At 44.6% G+C, this 20,712-nt stretch overlaps 1 protein-coding gene across 1 annotated transcript in view; it reads right to left on the minus strand.

Moving 5' to 3' along the window:
- Nucleotides 1–477: 477 nt before the first annotated feature.
- The window catches only part of LOC123522238 (adenylate cyclase type 10-like), a 29,921-nt gene continuing 9,686 nt past the window's right edge, over nucleotides 478–20,712 (minus strand). The window contains exons 2-15 of the mRNA XM_045294776.1: nucleotides 19,840–19,878; nucleotides 19,054–19,197; nucleotides 13,079–13,284; nucleotides 12,711–12,801; nucleotides 12,534–12,622; nucleotides 10,818–11,009; nucleotides 9,305–9,426; nucleotides 7,718–7,794; nucleotides 7,432–7,621; nucleotides 6,922–6,977; nucleotides 4,143–4,296; nucleotides 3,792–3,981; nucleotides 1,968–2,054; nucleotides 478–753 (exon numbers count right to left, since the gene is read on the minus strand). Of these exons, the coding sequence (XP_045150711.1) occupies nucleotides 478–753; nucleotides 1,968–2,054; nucleotides 3,792–3,981; nucleotides 4,143–4,296; nucleotides 6,922–6,977; nucleotides 7,432–7,621; nucleotides 7,718–7,794; nucleotides 9,305–9,426; nucleotides 10,818–11,009; nucleotides 12,534–12,622; nucleotides 12,711–12,801; nucleotides 13,079–13,284; nucleotides 19,054–19,197; nucleotides 19,840–19,878 (1,913 nt within the window). The remainder of the gene's footprint in view (nucleotides 754–1,967; nucleotides 2,055–3,791; nucleotides 3,982–4,142; nucleotides 4,297–6,921; nucleotides 6,978–7,431; nucleotides 7,622–7,717; nucleotides 7,795–9,304; nucleotides 9,427–10,817; nucleotides 11,010–12,533; nucleotides 12,623–12,710; nucleotides 12,802–13,078; nucleotides 13,285–19,053; nucleotides 19,198–19,839; nucleotides 19,879–20,712) is intronic.

The raw sequence follows: 20,712 nt of genomic DNA on the forward strand, positions 1-20,712 counted from the left end.
TAGTGAGGGCTCTTCCTTCTTTTGTTAAAGTCAGTTCTTGATGCATTAACAGAGGAAAGCAACAACACAAAAATTCAAAAACAATTTCTGTTTCACTTTGAAATGCATTTTAGCAGAACAGTTCTTTTTCGCAACTAGTTTGCTTCTATTGAGGTTAAGCGTTATTAGTGAATGGTGTTACTAGTTAACAGAAATTAATATTTCTCTGTGTAGGGGCCAAGCAAGAGCTAGTTTGATCACAGGTAATTTACACAGTAAGCAAGCAATTTAAATCCTAACTTCTCAGTGAACATTTAGGTGGATAGCCCCCAGCAGGTAGCCCCTTACTGGTTTACTTGAGTCTAGTCCTGTCCTGGATCTTATTATTGTTACTGCTGCCATTCTCTCCCCCCCACTCCAGTAAGGTGGGACCTGCCTTTCCACTCATATTATGGCCTTGGCGTCTCCCTTCGTGAAGTGCCCACTAGTCCTAGCCACTCACATCTGCAACTCTTGGGGGATGCTCACCACCCCCAGTTCCCAACATGCCATTCTGAATAGCGAGGTTGCTGCCAACATCGAAATAGGCACAAGGGTAGCCTGAGGACACTGCAGGAAGCGCTGGGCCCAGCCACACGGGGTGCAGGTGGGGGACAACGTCATCACCATGATGATGGGCACGCTGGCGAGCAAGGTACCCAGGAACTCCCAGGAAGCGGCGTCCATATACTGAGCCTCATCGATGAGGAAAATCAGGGGTGTTTCCCTCACTGCCTGGAAATAACACCAAAAAAACAAACAAAACATTTCTGGTTAGAAAGGAAGTCGCCCAATTTTCCAAATCTACCATGAGCTTCCCACCCATAACTTAAATACAGTATCAAAACAAGCTATATCCTGAATTCAGCTAATATTTTGTTTTCTGAGTAGAAAATATGGGCTCTATATCTGATTCCTAAAGAAATACACTTTAAGGAATGAGTTTCTTTAGACAAGAGTGTAACTGAAAAATTAAATATACTTAGGAAATAATCTCCACATCAAATTTTGAAGCTTCCAAGGATTTCATTTTGGCAAAGATTTCATCCTGTCTGGGAGTTCAAGACACTTTAAGCCAGCAACTCCCAAGTCAGCTGCACACTGGAATCCCCTGGAGTACTGCTAAAACCACAAATGAACAGACTTTATTTGCGTAGATTGGCGGGGGTAGGTGCGGATGGCAATGTATTCACTTCTCCACATGCCTCATTTTTATACATTCCCACTGTGGCCGGTCATCAACCACTCTGTGTTTAACACGTAACCTTTTGTTTGTATTGTGCACTTATAAAATGTGCGTTGTCAAGTGAACTGTTTCCACGTCAATGCTCCTGTATTACAGATCCCACTATTTCTGTCTTTTCGTTGAGGCACGTCTTTTAGATGGCACCCCTTCACTTCTAACTCTTGCATTAATTCCATCATATTCATTCATGTGTTCACATCACAGTTCTGGCCTCCCCTTACACACCACACTGCAAGGAACATGCCCCCTGGGATATACAAACCAGGGAGTGTGTGGGAAACAATGAATGAAGAGATCATAGATCTTTTCCCAGGAACTTTGTGACGTCCACTCGTGTATCCAGGGCTGAAACTGCTGGGTCTAAAGGATGCACGTTGTTAAGACTGGACCGACTGCTACTCACACTGACCTGGTAGTTCTGGAGCAGAGCCTGAATAGCTGTGTTTCTAGTAAACAGTAGGCCCAATAGCTACCCACTTGCCCAGAGAAGCCACTGTTTTAAATGAAGTGATTAAAATTTCATGAAGAAAGAGGAACAGAAAGTACGAAGGCCCTTTCAGTATGCTGTGTGCTTGCTGTCAGGTAGATACAAATGTCAACAGATGGGTAGAGGATAGGCCTCATCAATGTGTAAGGCAGACAGATTAAAATAAACATGAGCCCCATGATAAGAGTTAAAGGTATGTAGTGAGAAAGTACCCACCTTCTGAAGCACTTGAACAAAGCAAACTTCAACCTCCTTTTGTCTTGTCCGGTCATCCATGTGAGAAACTTTGTAGGATAAGGGAAACTGACCAGAAAATTATTTATATATGAGCATTCAAAATTACAATAAAAAAACACCCAACATGCAGGTTCTCTCCAAGGGGAACAGAAAGCTCTTGTATTTTGACTGAGAAAAGGTTTCTGCTGGATTAAGCATAGAACTACAACGCCGATCCTACATCCGTGTACAGCTCAGAAGGTAAGGATCAAAGTCCCCTGGGCGTTGGAGGGAGAAATCATCGTTCTATATTCAGACCAAAGCCCAAAGCCCTGCCATCAAGTCAATTCCAACTCACGGTGCCTCCATAGACAGGGAACAACGTCCCTGTGGGTTTCTGAGACTGTAATTCTTTCTGGGAAGAGAAAGCCTCGTCCTGCTCCTGGGAGCAGCTGGTGGTTTTAAACTGTTGACCTGGCAGTTAGCAGCCCGATGTATATGGGGCTCCACTGGGTCACGGGGCTCCGTCTTTCCTATCAGACCCTGGGAGGTCTGTAGCGGGTGGGGACTAGGGAAGAGCCGGCCGGACTGGTTGCAATGCCGTTAGCCCAGGATGGATGTGGACAAGAGACTTGCCAGAGAGAGTGCAGAGTTCTCCTACCAGTGCTTTCTGTGTGGGGCTCACCCACACAAGCTACCACGGACCCCGAGGAACCTGGCTGAGAGGGTCTTTCTTATTCTCCTTTAGCCAAACCACGGCCTCAGACCAAGGCCCACCTTCAGAGAGGGTGATGAGGGGGATTCAACAAATACCACTGTTCTCTATTCTCCATTAAACACAATCTCTATTCTCCATTAAACACAATCTCCTTCAGGTCGGGAAGATTAAGAGGTTGGAGGATGAATACATGACATTATGGGAATTCTCAGTCTGCTTTCCTTTGGGTGCCACACAATCCAAAGCCCACTGGCCGCTTTTGAGATTCAGAAGTTTCTTAACATTGATGTACCCTGTGGCTAGAGAATAGAGATGTAGGGTTAAAGAATGAAAACATGTCTTACAGCTGACTCAAAAACACACAGATATGATTGCTGGATCACCCAACATGCCTAACCCTTAACATTGATAGTGCAGTCTCTTATACACTATGTGTTTTAAAATTCACACAAAACTGCTCATTACCATTTCTTACCACTTCACAGAAAGACTGGCCTGCTCCAGGATTTACAACTACCAAGTCGCCGAGTCAGTCCTAGAATCCAGTTTCCTTATAAAGGAGAAAGCCTACCCATTGTTGTCAAAAGGCTTTCGAATCTCAACCTTGCCTATTACTGTGATGTGGTTTGGTTCTTTTTAAATTTACGCTATCAATAAAGATGCACACACACACATCTCTTGGTTTCTGTTCTGTAAATTGTGGACAGGTACAATGAGGAGGAAATGAGATAACACATGCAGAGCCCCTGGCACAGCTCAGTGTTCGGCAGACACTCCGGGAAAAGACTGGGCTTTCTGCTCCTGTCAACAGCTCTAGTCTCGGGAGCCCACAGGAAGGAGGTCACTAGGAGGCAGCATTGACTCCATGGCCCCATGAGTTCAGTCGGGAGTTTTGGAGTTCAGTGAATTTTTGTCCCCTTCCTTTGATTTCCAACTCAGTGTTTCTCTAACTCATCAGCTAATCATCTTAGGAAAAAGGAATCCAAACGGTATCGAGTTAAAGAGAAAAACCCAAGTCTACGGGTATTATGTTAGGAGACAGAGTGACTCTTGAGTCCGACTACCCGTTAAAAAACAAAAACAAATCACACGTGCTACACAATTACCTTCACAAAGAAGAGGTCGTTGAAAAGGCAGTGAAGCGGTTCCTCCACCATGCCACGGAGCTGTCTCTGGAGACACTGTTGGCGGTAGTAGGACGGACACACATCAACCTCAAAGAAGATGGCCATGAGAGTCTGGATGGCGTAGAAGCGTTGACTGGAATCTGCTTCCTTCAGCATCAGTGGCAAAGCCCTGGGAATGTCACAATGGTCAGCGCGGATCCCGACCCACAGAGAGGTCTCTTGCACTGTCAGTCCAAGAACGTGGAGGCTCATGGGACAAGGGTCCCCCCAACAAAGGGAAGAAGCCCCAGAGAAGCGAGCTCGGACTTACGTCAGTGAGCCAGTCTTTACCTGTGTCCGTCCTTCTGGGCTAGGGAGTTTATTTCCGCCAACAGCCGGCTTTTCCCACAGCCCTTTGCACCTTCGTACAAAGCCGCTCTTCCCATCGTGTGGCGCAAACACCCCTGCCGTGCCATTTGGAAGGCTTCTAGTTCTTTCTCCCGGTCTGAAGAGAGACAAGAGTGCCTGAGACGATGGTGGGTTTTTTGTTGTTGTTGCTTTTTGAGAAGTCATTCTAAATATTTGGGTTCATTTGTAAAGTTAAATCTCTGGGGAGCTCTCCCCGCTCCCTCCAAATTCTAAGGATAACCCTATCTTTTGGATATTCTTTATATTCTTTCTTAAAAAAAACCCCAAAAAACTCAGAGATAGAGAAATATATGCTGATCTTGAAGGGTTTTGATCCAGAGTTTAAGTGATAGCATTCACAACAATTAGGTACCATGGTGACATGGGGGTTATGAGGGAGTTTCAAAAAGTTTGTGAAAAAACTTCTATTATCCTTTAATTGCATTTTCCATAAACTTTTTGAAGCTCCTTTATACTATATTCTCTTCGTTCTTTGTGAAAATTTCCATAACAATGATTTAAAATCTTCAACGTCTGTCCCGGTCATGTGAAGATGATGGACAAACATCATAAGAGAATCTGTACTACAGGCGGCGGCAGTCTGGGCGCCACGTCAACACCCCGTGGTTGCTAGGTGCCATATCAAGGCAGCTCCGACTGGTACAAGGGAACCCGCCACTGCCTGCTCTGGCACCTTCCTCACTGTCGCAGCCACGGTGTCAATTCATCTCATAGAGCCTTCCTCTTCCTCACTGACCCTCCACTTTACCAAACACAACGTCCTTCCCCAGGGATCTGTCTGTCCTGAGTGAGCATCTTCATTTCTAAGGCGCACACTGGCCGTTCTTCGCCCCAGCTAGGCTTGTTTGTTCTCCTGGGCGTCCATAGTACATTCAGTATTTGTAGCCAACACCGAAGGCTAAAGGCATCCAGTCAAAAGGAAAATAAGGAGCTGATGCCAGGAACCCAAGCGGAAAGCGAATTTTGAGAATGATGAGGGCAACAAATGTGTAAGTGTGCTTTACACAATTGATGGATGTATGGACTGTGATAAGAGTTGTATGAGCCCCAATAAAATGATTTTTTTAAAAAAAGGCATCCAGTCTCCGGTCCTTATTCATTGTCCGGCTTTTGCTTGACTGAAATACCAGGGCTCGGAGCAGGCACACTTTAGTCCTCACGGAGACATCTTTGCTTTCTGAACTCTTTGCAGCAGCCTTTCGATACTTTAAAGTGGCACATCAGTCCAAGCACGGAGCTGCTAACGGTAAGGGTGGTAGTTCAAACCCACCAGCCATTTTGCTAGAGAAAGAGGAGGCTGCCTGCTCCTGTATGGACCGACAGTCTCTGACGCCCTAAGAAACAGTTCTCCTCTAGAGGGCGGTCAATATGAGTCTCAATCAACTTGATGACCGTGCATTTGGGTTTTTGCGTGTAGGCAGCCTGACCCCATACTAGATGTTGTTTAATTTCCTGATTGCAGATTTTATTGGTGTGGGTAGTGGATTCAAGTGAAATGACATTCTCGACAATTCTGAACTCCTTCTTCATTTACCATGATGCTACTTAGGGTCCCGCTGTAAGAATTCTTCTCTGTGCTGAGGTGTATGCCAGACTGAAGGCCGCAGTCTTCAGTCACCATCACACGTGCTTGAAGTCTTCTTTGCTTTCAGCAAGCGCGGTTGTGTCATCTGCATCATTCCCTCAACTGCCATCCAGTCTGACTCAGTGACCCCACCAGACAGGGTAGACTGCCCCCGAGTTTCCGAGACTGCAATTGTTTGTGGGCGCAAAGGCCCTGTCCCTTAGAGCCACAAGCGGTTTTGAACTTCGGACCCTATGAATTGTAACCCAACATGTAGCCATGATGCTAACAGGGCTCCTTGTCATCTCCATATTGCATTGCTAATGAGCCTTCCTTCCATCCTAAGGCCATGTTTTCTGCATATGAGTCAGATCTCAGATTACTTTCTCAGTGTGTAAATACATAAATATGGTGAAAGAATAGAATCTCAACCCCGGTGGCATTATGTGTTAGGCTTCTAACCGCAAGGTCAGTAGGTTGAACCTTGAGAGGAGGAAGAGGAAGCTTCCACGTCCAGAGAGTGACAGTCTCAGAAACTCACAGGGGCAGTGCTGCCCTGTCCTATAGGGTCACTGAGAGTTGGAATTGACTTGATGGCAGTGAGCTTGCTTTTAAATTAGGATAGGAAAGGAACCCTGGGGGCATAGTGGGTTATGCACTGGGCTGTTAACCACGAAGTCAGGAGTTCAAACCACTAGCCACTCCACAGGAGAAAGATAAGCTTTCTACTCTCATAAGGAGTTCCCGTCTCAGAAACCCACAGGGGCAGTGCTGCCCTGCCCAGTGGAGTGACTTATGAACCAGAATTGGCTCGAGAGTAGCGAGTTGAGCTAAGGTTAGGGAATTTCCCTCTAAAGAGGATCCATAATAAGTTGGTTCATTATTAAATGAATAAACTCGGGTTTTCATGTTGCTACTTTGCAGCAGAGGAGTGGGGTACCACGTGTATCTGCAGTCATCCTGGAAAATAAATGGCAGGCCCTTGCCAATGAGTATAAACTCATTAAGAAGGCTGCTTGCTTTGTTTCCAAATACAATCCTAGAAGCATTGAGTCTTGTGTTTGACTTGTTCTTTAAACCACATTTAGCTATTTACATTGAACCAAAACATGATTTAAGCTAGAAAAAAAAGCTTACCTAATAAAGGCTGATTTTGATTTCTCTTTCTGGCTAAATGTCTCTTCCCAAACATTCTGAAAAAAAAAAAAAAAAAAAGGAAGAACAAAGAAAAATATGTCTACCAAAAATTATTTCAAGGGAAAATTGTCCTTACAAGCAAATACTTTCATATAACTAAAGAGGAACAGAATGCTGTACGCAAGGAGGTTTTTTTCAAGTAAAAACTGTAGGAGCAGGGAAGAGTATTCGTAATGTTCTAGGTCAGGAACCAAATACGCTATGAAGGACACGGGGCGGGGCACGCAAACGTCTGGTCAGTAGTCTGATGCTAGTCTCTTCCTGTCAGAGGCTAGTAGGCTCACTGAGGAGTGAGTTCCGAGGTAATGTAAGAGCTAGGGACCTCAGACACCAAACCCTTTTCTATTCTCCTTACTCTGGCCGGGGCGTGCCAGCAGTACCTTTCTCGGTTCATACAACTGAATACCCAATTACCCCGATGCAAATGAACTATCAGGAAATGACACTCACACACATCTTCTATGGCCAAGGTATGCATACATCTTCCCCGGGCTGGAGATGTGTTTCATCATCTTCTCTGGGAGTTTCTTGAAGTTGTAAGCAGGCAGCGTGGATCTTAGGTATGTGACCTCATCACAGGACACCATCCCTGGGTAAGCAGCTATCATTCTGGCCACTAGGCTTACTTTGGGGCCAATAACTACGCCAGGGAGACAGGACCGAGAAAGGCAAAGCATTTTTGGACTGTTTCCTTTACCTTCATCCCTGAAATCAGAGCTAATAGTTCACGGTCTACCTGTGTATTCATGCCGTGCTACTGCCCCAACAACACCACAGAATACTGGTCCATTGGTGACACTGATGGAAACAAGCCTGGGGATCAGAAAAAGAACCATCAGCAAATTGTCAGAATGTCCTGCCTTCAAGTCAGAAGCCTCCAGGGGAGGCACGAGATCTGCATTCTCTAGAACCACAAGTCTGGTTTTAGAGCTTAGGCCAGGGACCGCTGCGGGTCTATATCACATGATGGGCAAGAGTACAACTATGAGGGAGATAACCTAAGGACCAGAATGGTCTCCCTGCTCTGGGAAGTTTAGTGGGGGAGCTAGTATGATAAAAAATATGTTATAAAGAAGTATCTTATTTCTATCAGATGCTTTATTGTGAAATACTTTCAAATTGATTATCCCATCTGATCTTTTGACTGAAGAAAAGACATAATTACATGACATTGGTCATGCATGTTGTCCCTTTCTGAGAGTGGTTTGCATTTTATAAGAGGCAGCTGTTGGTTAATGAAAAAAAAAAAACCCTCATAGTAGTTAAAGACAGTAGTATGGCTTTTATTACTACCTGTGTGCTAGTAACTTCTCTACTGTGGCACTTGTTTCTTTGTGGGTAAAGGAGGAAGATTTGAGTGTTTCACACTAGTAGCAGCTACAAATGTAGTCTAAATGTTAAAGCAATATATGTGCATGTGAGGAGCCAGGGTGGTGTAATAGTTACACGTTGCGCTGCTAACCTTCAGGTCAGCAGTTCGAAACCACCAGCCGTTGGGGAAAGACAGGGCTTTCTAATCCTATAAAGAGTTTCAGTCTCTGAAACCCATAGGGGCAGTTCTGCTCAGTCCTACATGGTCACAATGAGTGGTCACTGACTCAATGTTTCTGGTTTATATACACATGCGATATCATTTTTATTCACCTCCATTAAGTTATGGCATACAAATTAATTTTGGGCTCAATGTTAACGTTAGAAATAGGGTTTTTCAAACTCATTCGTGTATATACTTTCCTTGTAGCCTTCTATGAGAAAAAGTCACCTGGAGAATTTCAACCAGCTTGGTCATGATGAAACAGGCATTTTTCTATACCTTCGTTAGAATTAGGTTTGTGTGGAAGGGCTGGGGAGGCAGTTATTTCACTGTGAGAACCTGGGTGGGACACAGACAAGCAATGGGATCTGGGACAGACCACGAGGGAAAGCCGAGGAGCAAGTTAGCCAGCCGGGGCCTCTGCCTACTCAGGAAACTGTCCCACAACCTCTCTCCTGTGGATGGGCAGCCTGTGTTCTGCATCCCCTCCACGTACAACCATATCGTTTGTACTCTGGTAATTTATAGTTGTTTGTTATGTTGCAGTGTTCTTGATTCTGTTTCCCCAACTGGGTATAATTTATGGTTATTCCCCTGACTATTCAGTACAAAGTTCGGTACATTGAGATTTCTTAGTAAATCTTGTTGGCTGGCTTCCCTGCACGGGCTCCCCACCTTTTGGCAAATTCTAGATGCCCTCAACCCCTGCTACTTGTCACTGCCTCCCACCCTGCCCCCAAAGCCCCTGGGGACCTGAGAAGCTCCTCTCTGCCCCACCTTCCTCCTCACTTGGTCTCTGCAAGATTCTCCCAGCAGAAGCTGAAGATGCTGAAAGAGCTCTCCAGAGCATGGGCACACTCATTTTGCTTCTTGTCTCCAGGAAGGCCGAAAACACAGAGGAACATGCAGCCCTGGAATGGATGAAAAAGAAGAAGAGATGTTTGCATGGGGATGGAATACAGGTTACCTTAACTGAACCAACTCTTTGGGAAGTCAGATCTCTTATTAACTGGTCTTCTTTCCAAAAATTTAAACAAACAACAGAACCTCACTGCTTTTGAGTCAATTTAGACCCTACAGGACACAATAGAATAGCCCTTGTAGGTTTCCAAGGCTGTACATCTTTATAGGAGCTGAAAGTCTCATCCTTCTCTCTCTGAGTGGCTGGTGGTTTTGAATTGAAAACCTTGTGGTTAGCAGCCCAACTTGTAAACCCCCACCACCACCACCACCACCGGGGTTCCTTAATTGATCTTAACTGTTGGGAACAGAGAATTTTGTAAGATACATAAAATGGACTCCGAGTCACACCAACGTTGAGACAATTTTATGTTACTGACTTCTAAATACCTACTAACAATAAACAGTAATTTAAAACACAAGAAAAGCTGAAATAAATAACATCTAAAATTTTCTATTTTTAGCATGGACCTTGGGGTAAGACTACCCATACTTTCATTACCTATAATGTCAGATATTACGAGGCTCCTCTCCAAGATTCTCACTTATCAAAATGTTATCCAGCTACATTTTACTCTCCAGAAAACACTGCTTACCCTCTCACAAGGGTTTTCAACAAGCACTGGAATCAGAATATGGAGGCTCATCGCTGAGTCCACTAGAATACCCCATTTCTTAATCCCATTATTTGAAGTGGTAACGTAGACAAGCTTGTATGGCAGAGAGATGATTTTATGTCAATGTGACTCTGCATGAAAGTGTGGGGCGGACTCTCCCTGGTCAATCAGGTCACAACCAGAAGATGCCTCTCTGCAGGGGTGGGGCCGTGTGGGGGTTGGCTTTGTCATAAGCAAGGACCCTAGGGACCTCCCTCTCTCTGCTCCGTTGCCTTCCTGCAGCTGGGGCTCTGCCAAGCACCCTGAGTGCTGCCACTGGCCGTGCCATGCTTCCACCGACCTTGGATCCTTGCAACTCTGTTGCAACCCACCAGCCTGTGTTCTTCCCACATGCCGCTCCCCTTTCTACGTCATTGCATGTGGCTCTATGAGTCTGAAGAGGGGCTAATGGACAAGTATTGGGCTTACAGACTTGAGTTGGGCTGGGATGCATCCCTGATATATGATTACTTTTTGATATAAAGCTCTTTCTTTTATATAGATGAGTGTCACTGAATTTGTTTCTCTACAACCTGGCCTAATACAGCATGTCACAAAATAAGTGGCCAGTAATTAGAACTTGTAACACTGACTTCTGTCTGTGTTATATGAGAGCTAAATAGGTCACACAAACAATTATCATGCAGACACGTTTCATGCCGATGGGCAAGTTCTCTTGTACTCACTTTCTCAAACATAAAGATCCGGCTCAGCTGGCCACCCCCTTTCTCAATGGCTGTGGAGATGTATAAGGCCGCTTTCTGGATAAGGTGGCACAAGTGCACCTTCCACGCTGTCTTGTGGAGCTCTAAGCTGACCAAAACCATAGTCACAGTACGGAATTCGGACAGATACTCCACAGGTTGGCCTTCATCAATCTGCAAAGGGACAGTACGTTATTTGGACTGTATCTTCAACTCTCAGCAGCATGTTTGGGCATTGCAAGTCTATCTACCAGGGTGGGTACAGGGCAATAACTTATAGGGGTCGGGCAATAACTTAAAAGGAAAATCAGTTCAAGCAAGATCATGGGCATACAAACCAGTGCACCTAGAATTACAGTTTACTTGACTTTAAACCTCATACACTGATGAAATTTGCCAGAATTTGTATTTTCTATGTGTTAATTCGGTATGTCTAGCTCCACTAGTCATTATAGCTCTTACGAATGGATTCACGCATATGCTTATATATGCACAGTTAATCAACAGATACTTTTCAAACTATCTGCTCCACCCTATTTGATGAAGATGAATGTTTGGAGCCTTAAGTATAGATTATAACTCAATGCAAAAGAAAATAAAATTCTCACAACTGGACCAATAGGTAATATCATGATAAATGAAGAAAAGGTTGAATTTGAAGGATTTCATCTTCACAATCAATGCTCATGGAAGCAGCAATTAAGAGATCCAATGATGCCTTACATTGCGCAAGACTTCTTTAAAGTGTTGAAAAGCAAGGATGTTACTTTGAAGACTAAAGTGCACTTGACCCACATCATGGTATTTTCAGTCTCTTCATATGCGTGTGAGAGTTGGACACTGAATAAGGAAGACTGAAGAACAACGGGCACATTTGAATGACAGTGCTGGGGAAGAATATTGAAAGTACCACGGACTGCCAAGAGAGCAAACAGAATGCTCCTTAGAGGCAAGGATGGTGAGGCTTCCTCTCAAGTACTTAGGACATGCTGTCAGGAGAGACCAGTCTCTGGAGAAGGATGTCATGCTTGGGAAAGTACAGGGTCAGCAAGAAAGGGGAGGGCCCCAGAAGATGGATTGACACAGAGGCTGCAACAAGGGGCTCAAACGTCAGAACAGTTGTTAAGGGTGGTGCAGGACCGGGCCGTGTTTCCTCGTTCTGTTGTGCACGAGGCCCCTCGGAGTCAGAACGGACTCAACGGCACCTAACAACAACAACAACACACCCTGCCTTCAGCGTCCTGCTGGCACTCGCAGGTACCCTTTGAACTGCTAAGGAGAAAACAGTAGTTCAGAACCAGCAGCCACCCCAAGGGAGAAAGATGAGGCTGTCTGCTCCTGAAAGGTCTCGCTGCCTCAGAATCCTTATCTAAGGTCCCTAGGAGGCAGAGTTGGCTCAGAGGCAATGCGTATACCATGTGTGCAGTGCGTTAGCCTCTTGTGAGGCAAAATGGGAAACAAGATGGCTTCTGTCTTCTAGGATGGAGAAACCTAATTAAAGATATAAGACCATCACAGTAATTATAATAGGTGGCTATGTGGTCACCCACTGGGGTTAGAATGAGAATCAGGAGAAGAGCTTGCCTGATACCAAAAGGGCATCACATGTCCATGTTCACACACACACACACACACACACACACACACACACACACACACTCCTCTCTCTCTGAGATGACTCAGAAACCAGGAAAGAACCTTCTTCAGAAGGTTTTTCATGATGTGCTTCCGGAGGGTTTGCTCTAGCGCAGAATCTGGATCCAATTCCAGGGCAGTTCTGAGAGTGTCTAAGAAAAAGAAAACAAATACATTTTCATAGGCCATGAGAATGAAGCTGACGTTTGGGGCTTAGATAGAAAGAATCAAGGCGCTCACCAGCACTTGTGCGGTAATGTGGCAGATAATCCAGACACTTGTCAAAATGCTCATCAAAATCAAATGGGTCAATGATGCGCATATCCCTCAGCTAAAGAAGAGAAATGAAGTTGCTCAACTCCGTGCCCATCCACCACCTCAATTCTCTCTGGTTCCAGAACAGAGGCGCTGAGGCCTCTCTCCTCTGTATACCCTTTATCTCCCATCCTTACTGTTCTCCCTTGTCTGCTTTTCTGGGAGAATCGTTCCAGCCTCCCACCAAACTCACACTCCGGTGGTGGTTGGCTTGGACAGGTAGCTTATGAGCACCCCGCATGATTGTCCTCTGGGCTTTTTCAGGGTGTGCAGTGGGTAGCCGGGCTTCCTACCTTCACAGCTTCATCGTCCCTCATGATTTCCACTTCAAACATGTATTTTTCACATAATTCCCAGCAGTTCCAAGACAAGACAATCTCATTTGCCTGCGCCAAACGCTGAGCTAACTGTACGTCGTCTACATCCCGCCCAATGACCAAGAGGAACTGCCGCTGCTCGTCTCCAATAATAACCTGCGAAATCCGACCTGCAGACAAGCCTAGTCAGAAATAAAGGGAGAAAAGTGGAGAACAACTGAACGCAAACTATGTGGAAGGTTGGGCTGGGATCTTCACATGGCTGTAGGCAACTCTGGGCAAATGGACTCTCTTTGAGCATCATTTTGTTCAGGTGTGAAAAGAAGGAAAGCTCTCGTTATTTCCTGATTGACAATTTGTAGAATCCATCATGATGAGGATATCGAAAACCCAAAGTTCAAGCATTAAGTCATCTTGTCATTGCCCTCACCCTCAGAATTCTTAGGTGAGCTCATCTTTAAACATACCTTGCCCTGATTCCTTCCTGTCTTAAACACCCCAACAGACAGACATTAAAACCAGCCCGAGTTGTGGAGGGGAAGGCGGAAGGAATCGGCGGCTTCCACGTATCCCTAAATTGCTCCTCTCATTGACAGCTAGGTCTGGAAGGCAGAGACCTTCGAGAAGAGGTCAAATCAGTGGTTCTCAACCTGTGGGTTGCAACCCCTTTGGGGTCAAATGATCCTTTCAACAAGGGTCGCCTGATTCATAACAGTAGCAAAATTACAGTAATGAAGTAGTAACAAAAATAATTTTATGGGGGGGGGGTCACCACCACATGAGGAACTGTATTAAAGGGCTGCAGCACGAGGAAGACTAAGAGCCACTGGACCAAATGGTGATACTCAGAAGCTGCTGCCACAGTCCCAGGGCAGAAAAGCACCTTTTCACATACGTACTGACCACGCCATCTCTCCTCACATATAACCAAGGATGAACAATCATTACATTGCCAGCTATAGGACTTACCATTTACTATTATTGTTATCGCATCTTTTATGGTCCTGGGAGATTTCTTACTGCTAATATGGTTGTTATTGTTATTGATAGGTGCCAACGAATCTCTTCTTGGGAACAACCTTGGGCACAAAAGAATGAAAACTCCCTGGCCCGGCACCTTCCTCACCACTGTTTGTGTTGTCCACAGTTGTTACGGTTGCGGCCACTGTGGCAGCCCTGATGGCAGCCATCCCCGTGAGGGTCTTCCTCTTTTTCACGGCCCCTCTACTTGTCCAAACATGGAGTCTTTCTCTAGGGATTGGTCTCTCCTGGTAACATGCAAAAGCACTTACGACAAAGCGTCACCGTCCTTGCCTCTCAGGAGCATTCTGGCCATACTTCTTCCAAGACAGATCAGCTTCTCTTCCATGACCAAATCCATATTTTCCGACTACTGTTCCTCTTGTGTCCAACTTCTCTATTCCAATTGCCATTAATTATCAGCACATCTTGATTGCATGTTTGATCAATTTCCAACTGAAGTCATTAATAGAATTCTTCAGTTTCTTCATCACTAGCTTTTGTGGTTGGTGCATAAATTTGAATAATAGTTGTACTGGTTGGATTTCCTTGAAGACAAGGTAGATATATCCTATCACGGACAGCACTGTACTTCATGACTGATTTTCAATGTCCTTTTTGACAAGGAATATCATGCCATCCCTTGTGCTATTCCTGGCATAGTAGATCATATGATTTTCTGATTCAAAATAGCTACTATCAGTCCATTTTAGCTCACTACTGCCTAGGAAACTGAGCTTTATGTGTTCTCTTTCATTTTTGACAACTTCCGGTCTTTCTAGATTCAGACTTCACACATTCCAAGTTTTGATCATTGGCAGATTTTCGTAGCTGTTTATCTTTACTTGAGTTATGCCCCATCAGCAAATGAAAATCCTAAAAGCTCCACGCCTACAGGCTTTACCAGATGCACGTCACCATGGTCAACTCCACTCTGATACACCAGCTCCTCCTCACTCACGTCACGTGCCCTCTGACCTGAGCGACCTATCCTCTAACAGTATGCCCCCCAAAATGTTCTGCTTCCGTTTATCAGGCCTCCAGTATCTGACAATGTTTCAGAGCTATGCATAAGGTTTTCAGTGGCATCATCCTCCAAAATTGGTGGGGGGGGAGGGGGGCGAGTCCTTGGTTGTGTTCTTCATCTGGCAGCTCCGCTGGAACTTGTTCACTTTGGGCGACCCTGCTGACATTTGAAATACCAGAGCCACAGCTTCCAGCCTCACAGCAACACACAAGCCACCACAGGCCGACAAAATGACAGACAAGTAAATACAGTTAGAGGAGAAGATTTTCTTGCCAGGGGAAAAAAAAATCACTAGAACCAAGAGAAGCCCATTCTAATTACTTAGGCCATCCAATCCAATCTTGGGGCGGTTATATAATCGCCTGTCAATTTGAGAAGAGGTGAAGTCTAACCTGTCAATCAGGTCATAGCTCATAATGCCTCTGTATGGGTATGACCATCTCCTGAGGACTCTGGGAACTCCTGTCTTCCTCTCTGGAGGCAGGACACATACTCTCCCTGTGAGACATTCTTGTTGACAAGCCACATGGAGCTGGAGGAACCACGTGGAGACCCACGCCAGCACTGAGATGCTTCCACTGCCAGTGGATCCACAAGACCTTCCACCCACTGGCCTGTGAGCTTCCTGCATTTGGCCTCATTGCATGTATAATATGAGTCTGAAGATGAATTTACAGACTGGTATCGGACATAGGGCCTAATATCGGACATAGAGACTTGATCGGAACTGAGCTGGAATATTTTAATATACAATTACTCTATGATATAAAGTTCTTTATTATACACACGAGTGCCTATGAATTTGTTTCTTTAGTCAACCTGGACTAACACAAATCTAAAATTAAGAGAAAAAAAGTTTTAAAAGTGTAATAGTCTAAAATTTTTGGCAAGGGTTGAATAATAAGATGATAGGTATGGAATTTACCCTACCTCCTGAAACAACTGAAAACCTGGAAGAAGAAAAAAGCAGACAAAACCATAGTTTTCAAGATATTGGTCATCACGTAATGAATGACTTAGATCCTTGAGAAACGGGAGGCAACTGAGGTGAATCATATGATTCACCTTATTACATGGAGAAAATTTCCAGGATGTAGCTCAGGGAGGGGAAACTCGGGTGAAGCCCAGGAAAGTCCTTGAATTGAAGAGACACAGCTGGGAATCCAAGGAGGCCAAGGTGGCTAGGATCTTTGGGACACTGTGAAGAGTACTTAGGAGGAGAAACGCAAGAGGTCAGCCCCTCTCACGTCTTCAGCTGATTCCTGATCAGCGTGTCTGTGAGGAAACTCCTCAAGCTGGGCAAAGGACGACCTGCAAAGATTAGAATGGAGCAAACCTTGGATATCACACCATGCTTGGAATAGTTCTTATTTCCACCAGCTTGGGTGTCAAACTTAAATTCGTGGTAGATTATATGTTGAGCTGCTTAACCACAAGGTCAGCAGTTTGAAACCACCAATTGTTCCTAGGGAAAAAGATGAGGCTTTCTCCCCACTGTAAAGAGTTAGTCTCAGAGACCCACAGGGACAGTTCTACCCAGTCCTGTGATTCATGAGTACTAGAGACTGCCCAAAATGCAGCACAGGGAGAAATGAAGACAAAGAAGAAAAGAACAGTCTCGGTGAGCTGTGGGATATGTTTACACACTTGTGAAACCATTGGCACTTGACTGGATACTACGTACATGTGTAAGGATTTCCCAACTTATCCAATTACACACTTTAAATAAGTATAGAATACACTATCCATTAGTATTCAATAAAGCTCTTAGGGAGGAAAAAAAAGGCAGGATAGGAGAGATCCCACATAAGACATTATTATTACTACTAACAGTTTTAGAATACAGAATGATTCTTTACTAATGTTCCTTAAAATTAGGGATGAAGGGCTGGAGTCAACGTTTGTCCACAGTCAAAAGGTTCCCAGCCTCTTGAGAAGGAGCACTGTGGACAGAGCTTTCCAGCCAATCTGATTCCTCTGCCACTGGTAGCATTTCGTCCTCTGTGTACAGGTTTTATATTTTCATTGTTATGTATTTTTGATTATATCACAGTCACAGGTTCAAAATCATATATATATATATCCACACACAGAAAAAGTCCTGTTTCCATTTATATAGCCATCTGTATTATTTTCCTGAATATTTTTATTACTTTGTGTATCTTTCTTAAAGTACTTTCTAGAAATACAGTGGGATGAGCAGAAACAATCAAAAGAAGTGCTCTGCATTTTCACTCCCATCCAACCCTACCGTGGAGATATTGCCGAATCAGGCTTTTTTTTTTTTTTTTTAGCTATTGCGCATCTAAACACTCTTCCACAGATGGATGGCTGGGTTGTTTCCGGTCTTCTCTTACACACCACATTGTACTCAACAACCTGGTACAGAAGACACTTTATAAATATACAAGGATGCCTACGGGATAAATTCCCAAGCGTGGGGCTGATAGGTTGAACGATAAATGCATTGTTAACCCTGATAGAGATGACTGAATTACTTGCCATCGTAGTTGTGCTGTTTTTCAGTCCCACCAGCAATACATGAGAAGGCTGATTTTCTCACGCCCTCACCAGTTACTGATATTTAAGTTGTTGCCTATCCATCAGAAAGGAGGAGCCCTGGTAGCCCTGTGGCTTAGGGTTAGCTTGTGCTTAGCTCAAATTCCTCAGCTGCTCTGTGGGAGGAAATAAGGCCGTCTGCTTTCTTAGATATTTAAGTAGTCTCAGAAACCCGACACAAGTTCGCTGTAAGTTAGACTACCTTGACGTGAGTGGGACTGTGGGCTTTGGGAGACATAGGTAAGCAACCGGATCAGAGTGTGCACTTTTTTTAAATTAAAAGATCATTTTATTGGGGGCTCTTACATTTCTCATAACAATCCATACATCAATTTTATCAAGCATATATGTACATATGTTGCCACCATTATTTTCTAGACATTTACTTTTTTATTTTAATTTTTTTGCCATTCGAATTCAATTTTTTGTGTTTTTAATCATTTTATTAGGGGCTTATATAACTCTTGTCACAATCCATACATACATCAACTGTGTAAAGCACATTTGTACACTCATTGCCCTCGTCATTCTCAAAACATTTGCTCTCCACTTAAGCTCTTGGCATCAGGTACTCATTTTTCCCCTCCCTCCTCATTCCCCCCTCCCCCTCATGAGCCATTGATAATTTATAAATTATTATTCTGTCATATCTTGCCCTGCCCAACATCTCCCTTCACCCACTTTTCTGTTGTCCGTCTGCCAGGGAGGAGGTCACATGTAAATCCTTGTTCTCCATTCCCCCTTTCCAACCCACCCTCCCTCTACGCTCCCAGTATCGCCACTCACACCACTGGTCCTGAAGGGATCATCCGTCCTGGATTCCCTGTGTTTCCAGTTCCTATCTGTACCAGTGTACATCCTCTGGTCTAGCTAGAGTTGCAAGGTAGAATTGGGATCATGATAGTGGGAGCGGGGAGGAAGCATTTAGGAACTAGAGGAAAGTTGTATGTTTCATCATTGCTACATCGCACCCTGACTGGCTTAGACATTTACTTTCTATTGAGCCCACCGTATCAGCTCCTCTTTTATCACTCCCTGCCCCACCCTGTCTTGTCACCCCTTGATAAATTATAATTATTTTCACATCTTACACCAACCACAGTGTGCTTTTAATTGCCTTTTTTTCTGGCTATGAGATGGAGCATCCTTTCCCTGTATGTGCTTGTCTCTGTCTTTTATCCATTTTGGTCCTTTTTCTACTTCGACAATAGGTAAGTCCACCCTTTGTTTATATGATATGAGTTGCCCATACTTTTCCCTAGCTTGACTTGTATCATTTGCATTTTTTATGGGTACCCCCCTCACCACCCCGCCCCAGTGGTATCGCCCTTAAAGGAGCTACTACCTATCTTTAGCTGTAGGTCCTGGCCTTCTCTGGTATGGTAAATTCCAAACTTCTCCTGTATTTCCAAGCTGCACTTTGCCACCAGGGTAATGATGTCACTCAGTTGGTTCTGTTTCACGGTCCAGAGCGCCAGGAGCACATTCCCTGCAGAGGCACAGGATAGGCTGACAGGACCTGGGCTCACGTGGCCCAGGGCAGTGCCCCAGTCATAAAGACCAAATTGATGGAATGTACATAGTGTATTGCATGTAGGTGCTAGGCAAGGTATTTTTACTCTACCCAAACCATTCACAATATAAAAATATGGCAAGGTAGAAGTTTAAAATGCTCCCAAAGCTTAAGAATATTTTTAGTAATCTTCCCTCCACTGGTATACTGACAGAGGGGAAAGGGTACTAGCAAAGACATTTCTTAAATGTTGGTTCACATTTAAGGGCTGCTTTAATTAAGTCCATTTGAAAAGATGGGACAACTCTGGGGCATTCTAGCTCTTAATGAACCTAAGAGTTCAACAGCTAGTTTCTGCTGCTAATGACCAAACTTCTCATCGGTTTCTTTAAGCGAGCTCCTCCAAGTGCTCCTTTTCCTGTCGTTCAAGCTCAGCGGAAAGCCCTGTGAGTTTAACATGCGCAAGGCTTGTCCATCGGACCCGGAGCTCCTTTGAGGCAAGAGGCTGTGTCTTCCCAGGACTCAAGGGTACAAACAGTGCACAGTCAACATAGATGTCCAATTCCAACCAAGTTTCTCTCACTCAGTGTTTTAAGTATTCAGAAAATTGAACAATACCTGTGATATTTAGGATATCCCCTCCAAAACAGAGCACATCTGAAATCACATCAGGAAGAGAGAGGGGAATGAGTCAAAATCGGAGCTATACCATGACAGAATCCCTTATGGTCAAAAGAATGGCCCCGTGAGTCTTGCCTGGTCTCTTCTGGACCGTTTCTTGGCTCCCAGGCTCAGGCTCCTTCTTTTCCAAATCTGCCCATGGCCATATCCACCTTCTCTTTCTCCCTTCAAAGCCACCCCTGCTTTGAGTCTTCTCCCACCGTCTGAAGGCTGTGCCCTCTCCCCCTCTACTGGGTCATTCCCACGAGCATCCTATCAAAAACAAGGACACAAAACAAAGAACCCACCTTTTCCTGTAGGCAATGACACTATTTTTTTTTTTTTTGCTGCTTTCCCAGAAAACCGTTTCAAGAGATGACTATACTACACTCTACCCCCTGCCTCCCCGCCGCCGCTTTTTTTTTTTTTTGTATGCCTCCTGCTCACCCTCTGGAAAAAGTTTCTCTACCACTCAGCTCACCTCACTCTGAAATTACCAAGTTCATCCACCCTAGTCATCTCGCCAAATTCAATGGTGTTTTTTCCTGACCTTGCATTACTGGACATTTCAACCCAGCTGGCTGCTGACTCTGGGAAACACATTGTCCCTGCACTTTAGGATCACCACGCTGTCCTACCTCACTAGCTCACTGCTTCCCAGGCTTTGGGGCAGGTTTTTTCCCTGGTTATAATCCTTACCTGGAGTTCGTCAAGCCTCCATCACAGGCTCGTTCTCTTTATGAACAATCTCTCTATATGAACTCAATTGGTTTTCAGCTTTAAGTATCAAGCCATCACTTGACATTTTTATCTCTAACAGATTTAGTCTCT

The sequence above is a fragment of the Echinops telfairi genome, unplaced genomic scaffold (assembly GCF_000313985.2).
Source record: "Echinops telfairi isolate 266 unplaced genomic scaffold, ASM31398v2 ScPeMD7_3533;HRSCAF=4204_1, whole genome shotgun sequence".
Lineage (NCBI taxonomy): Eukaryota > Metazoa > Chordata > Mammalia > Afrosoricida > Tenrecidae > Echinops > Echinops telfairi.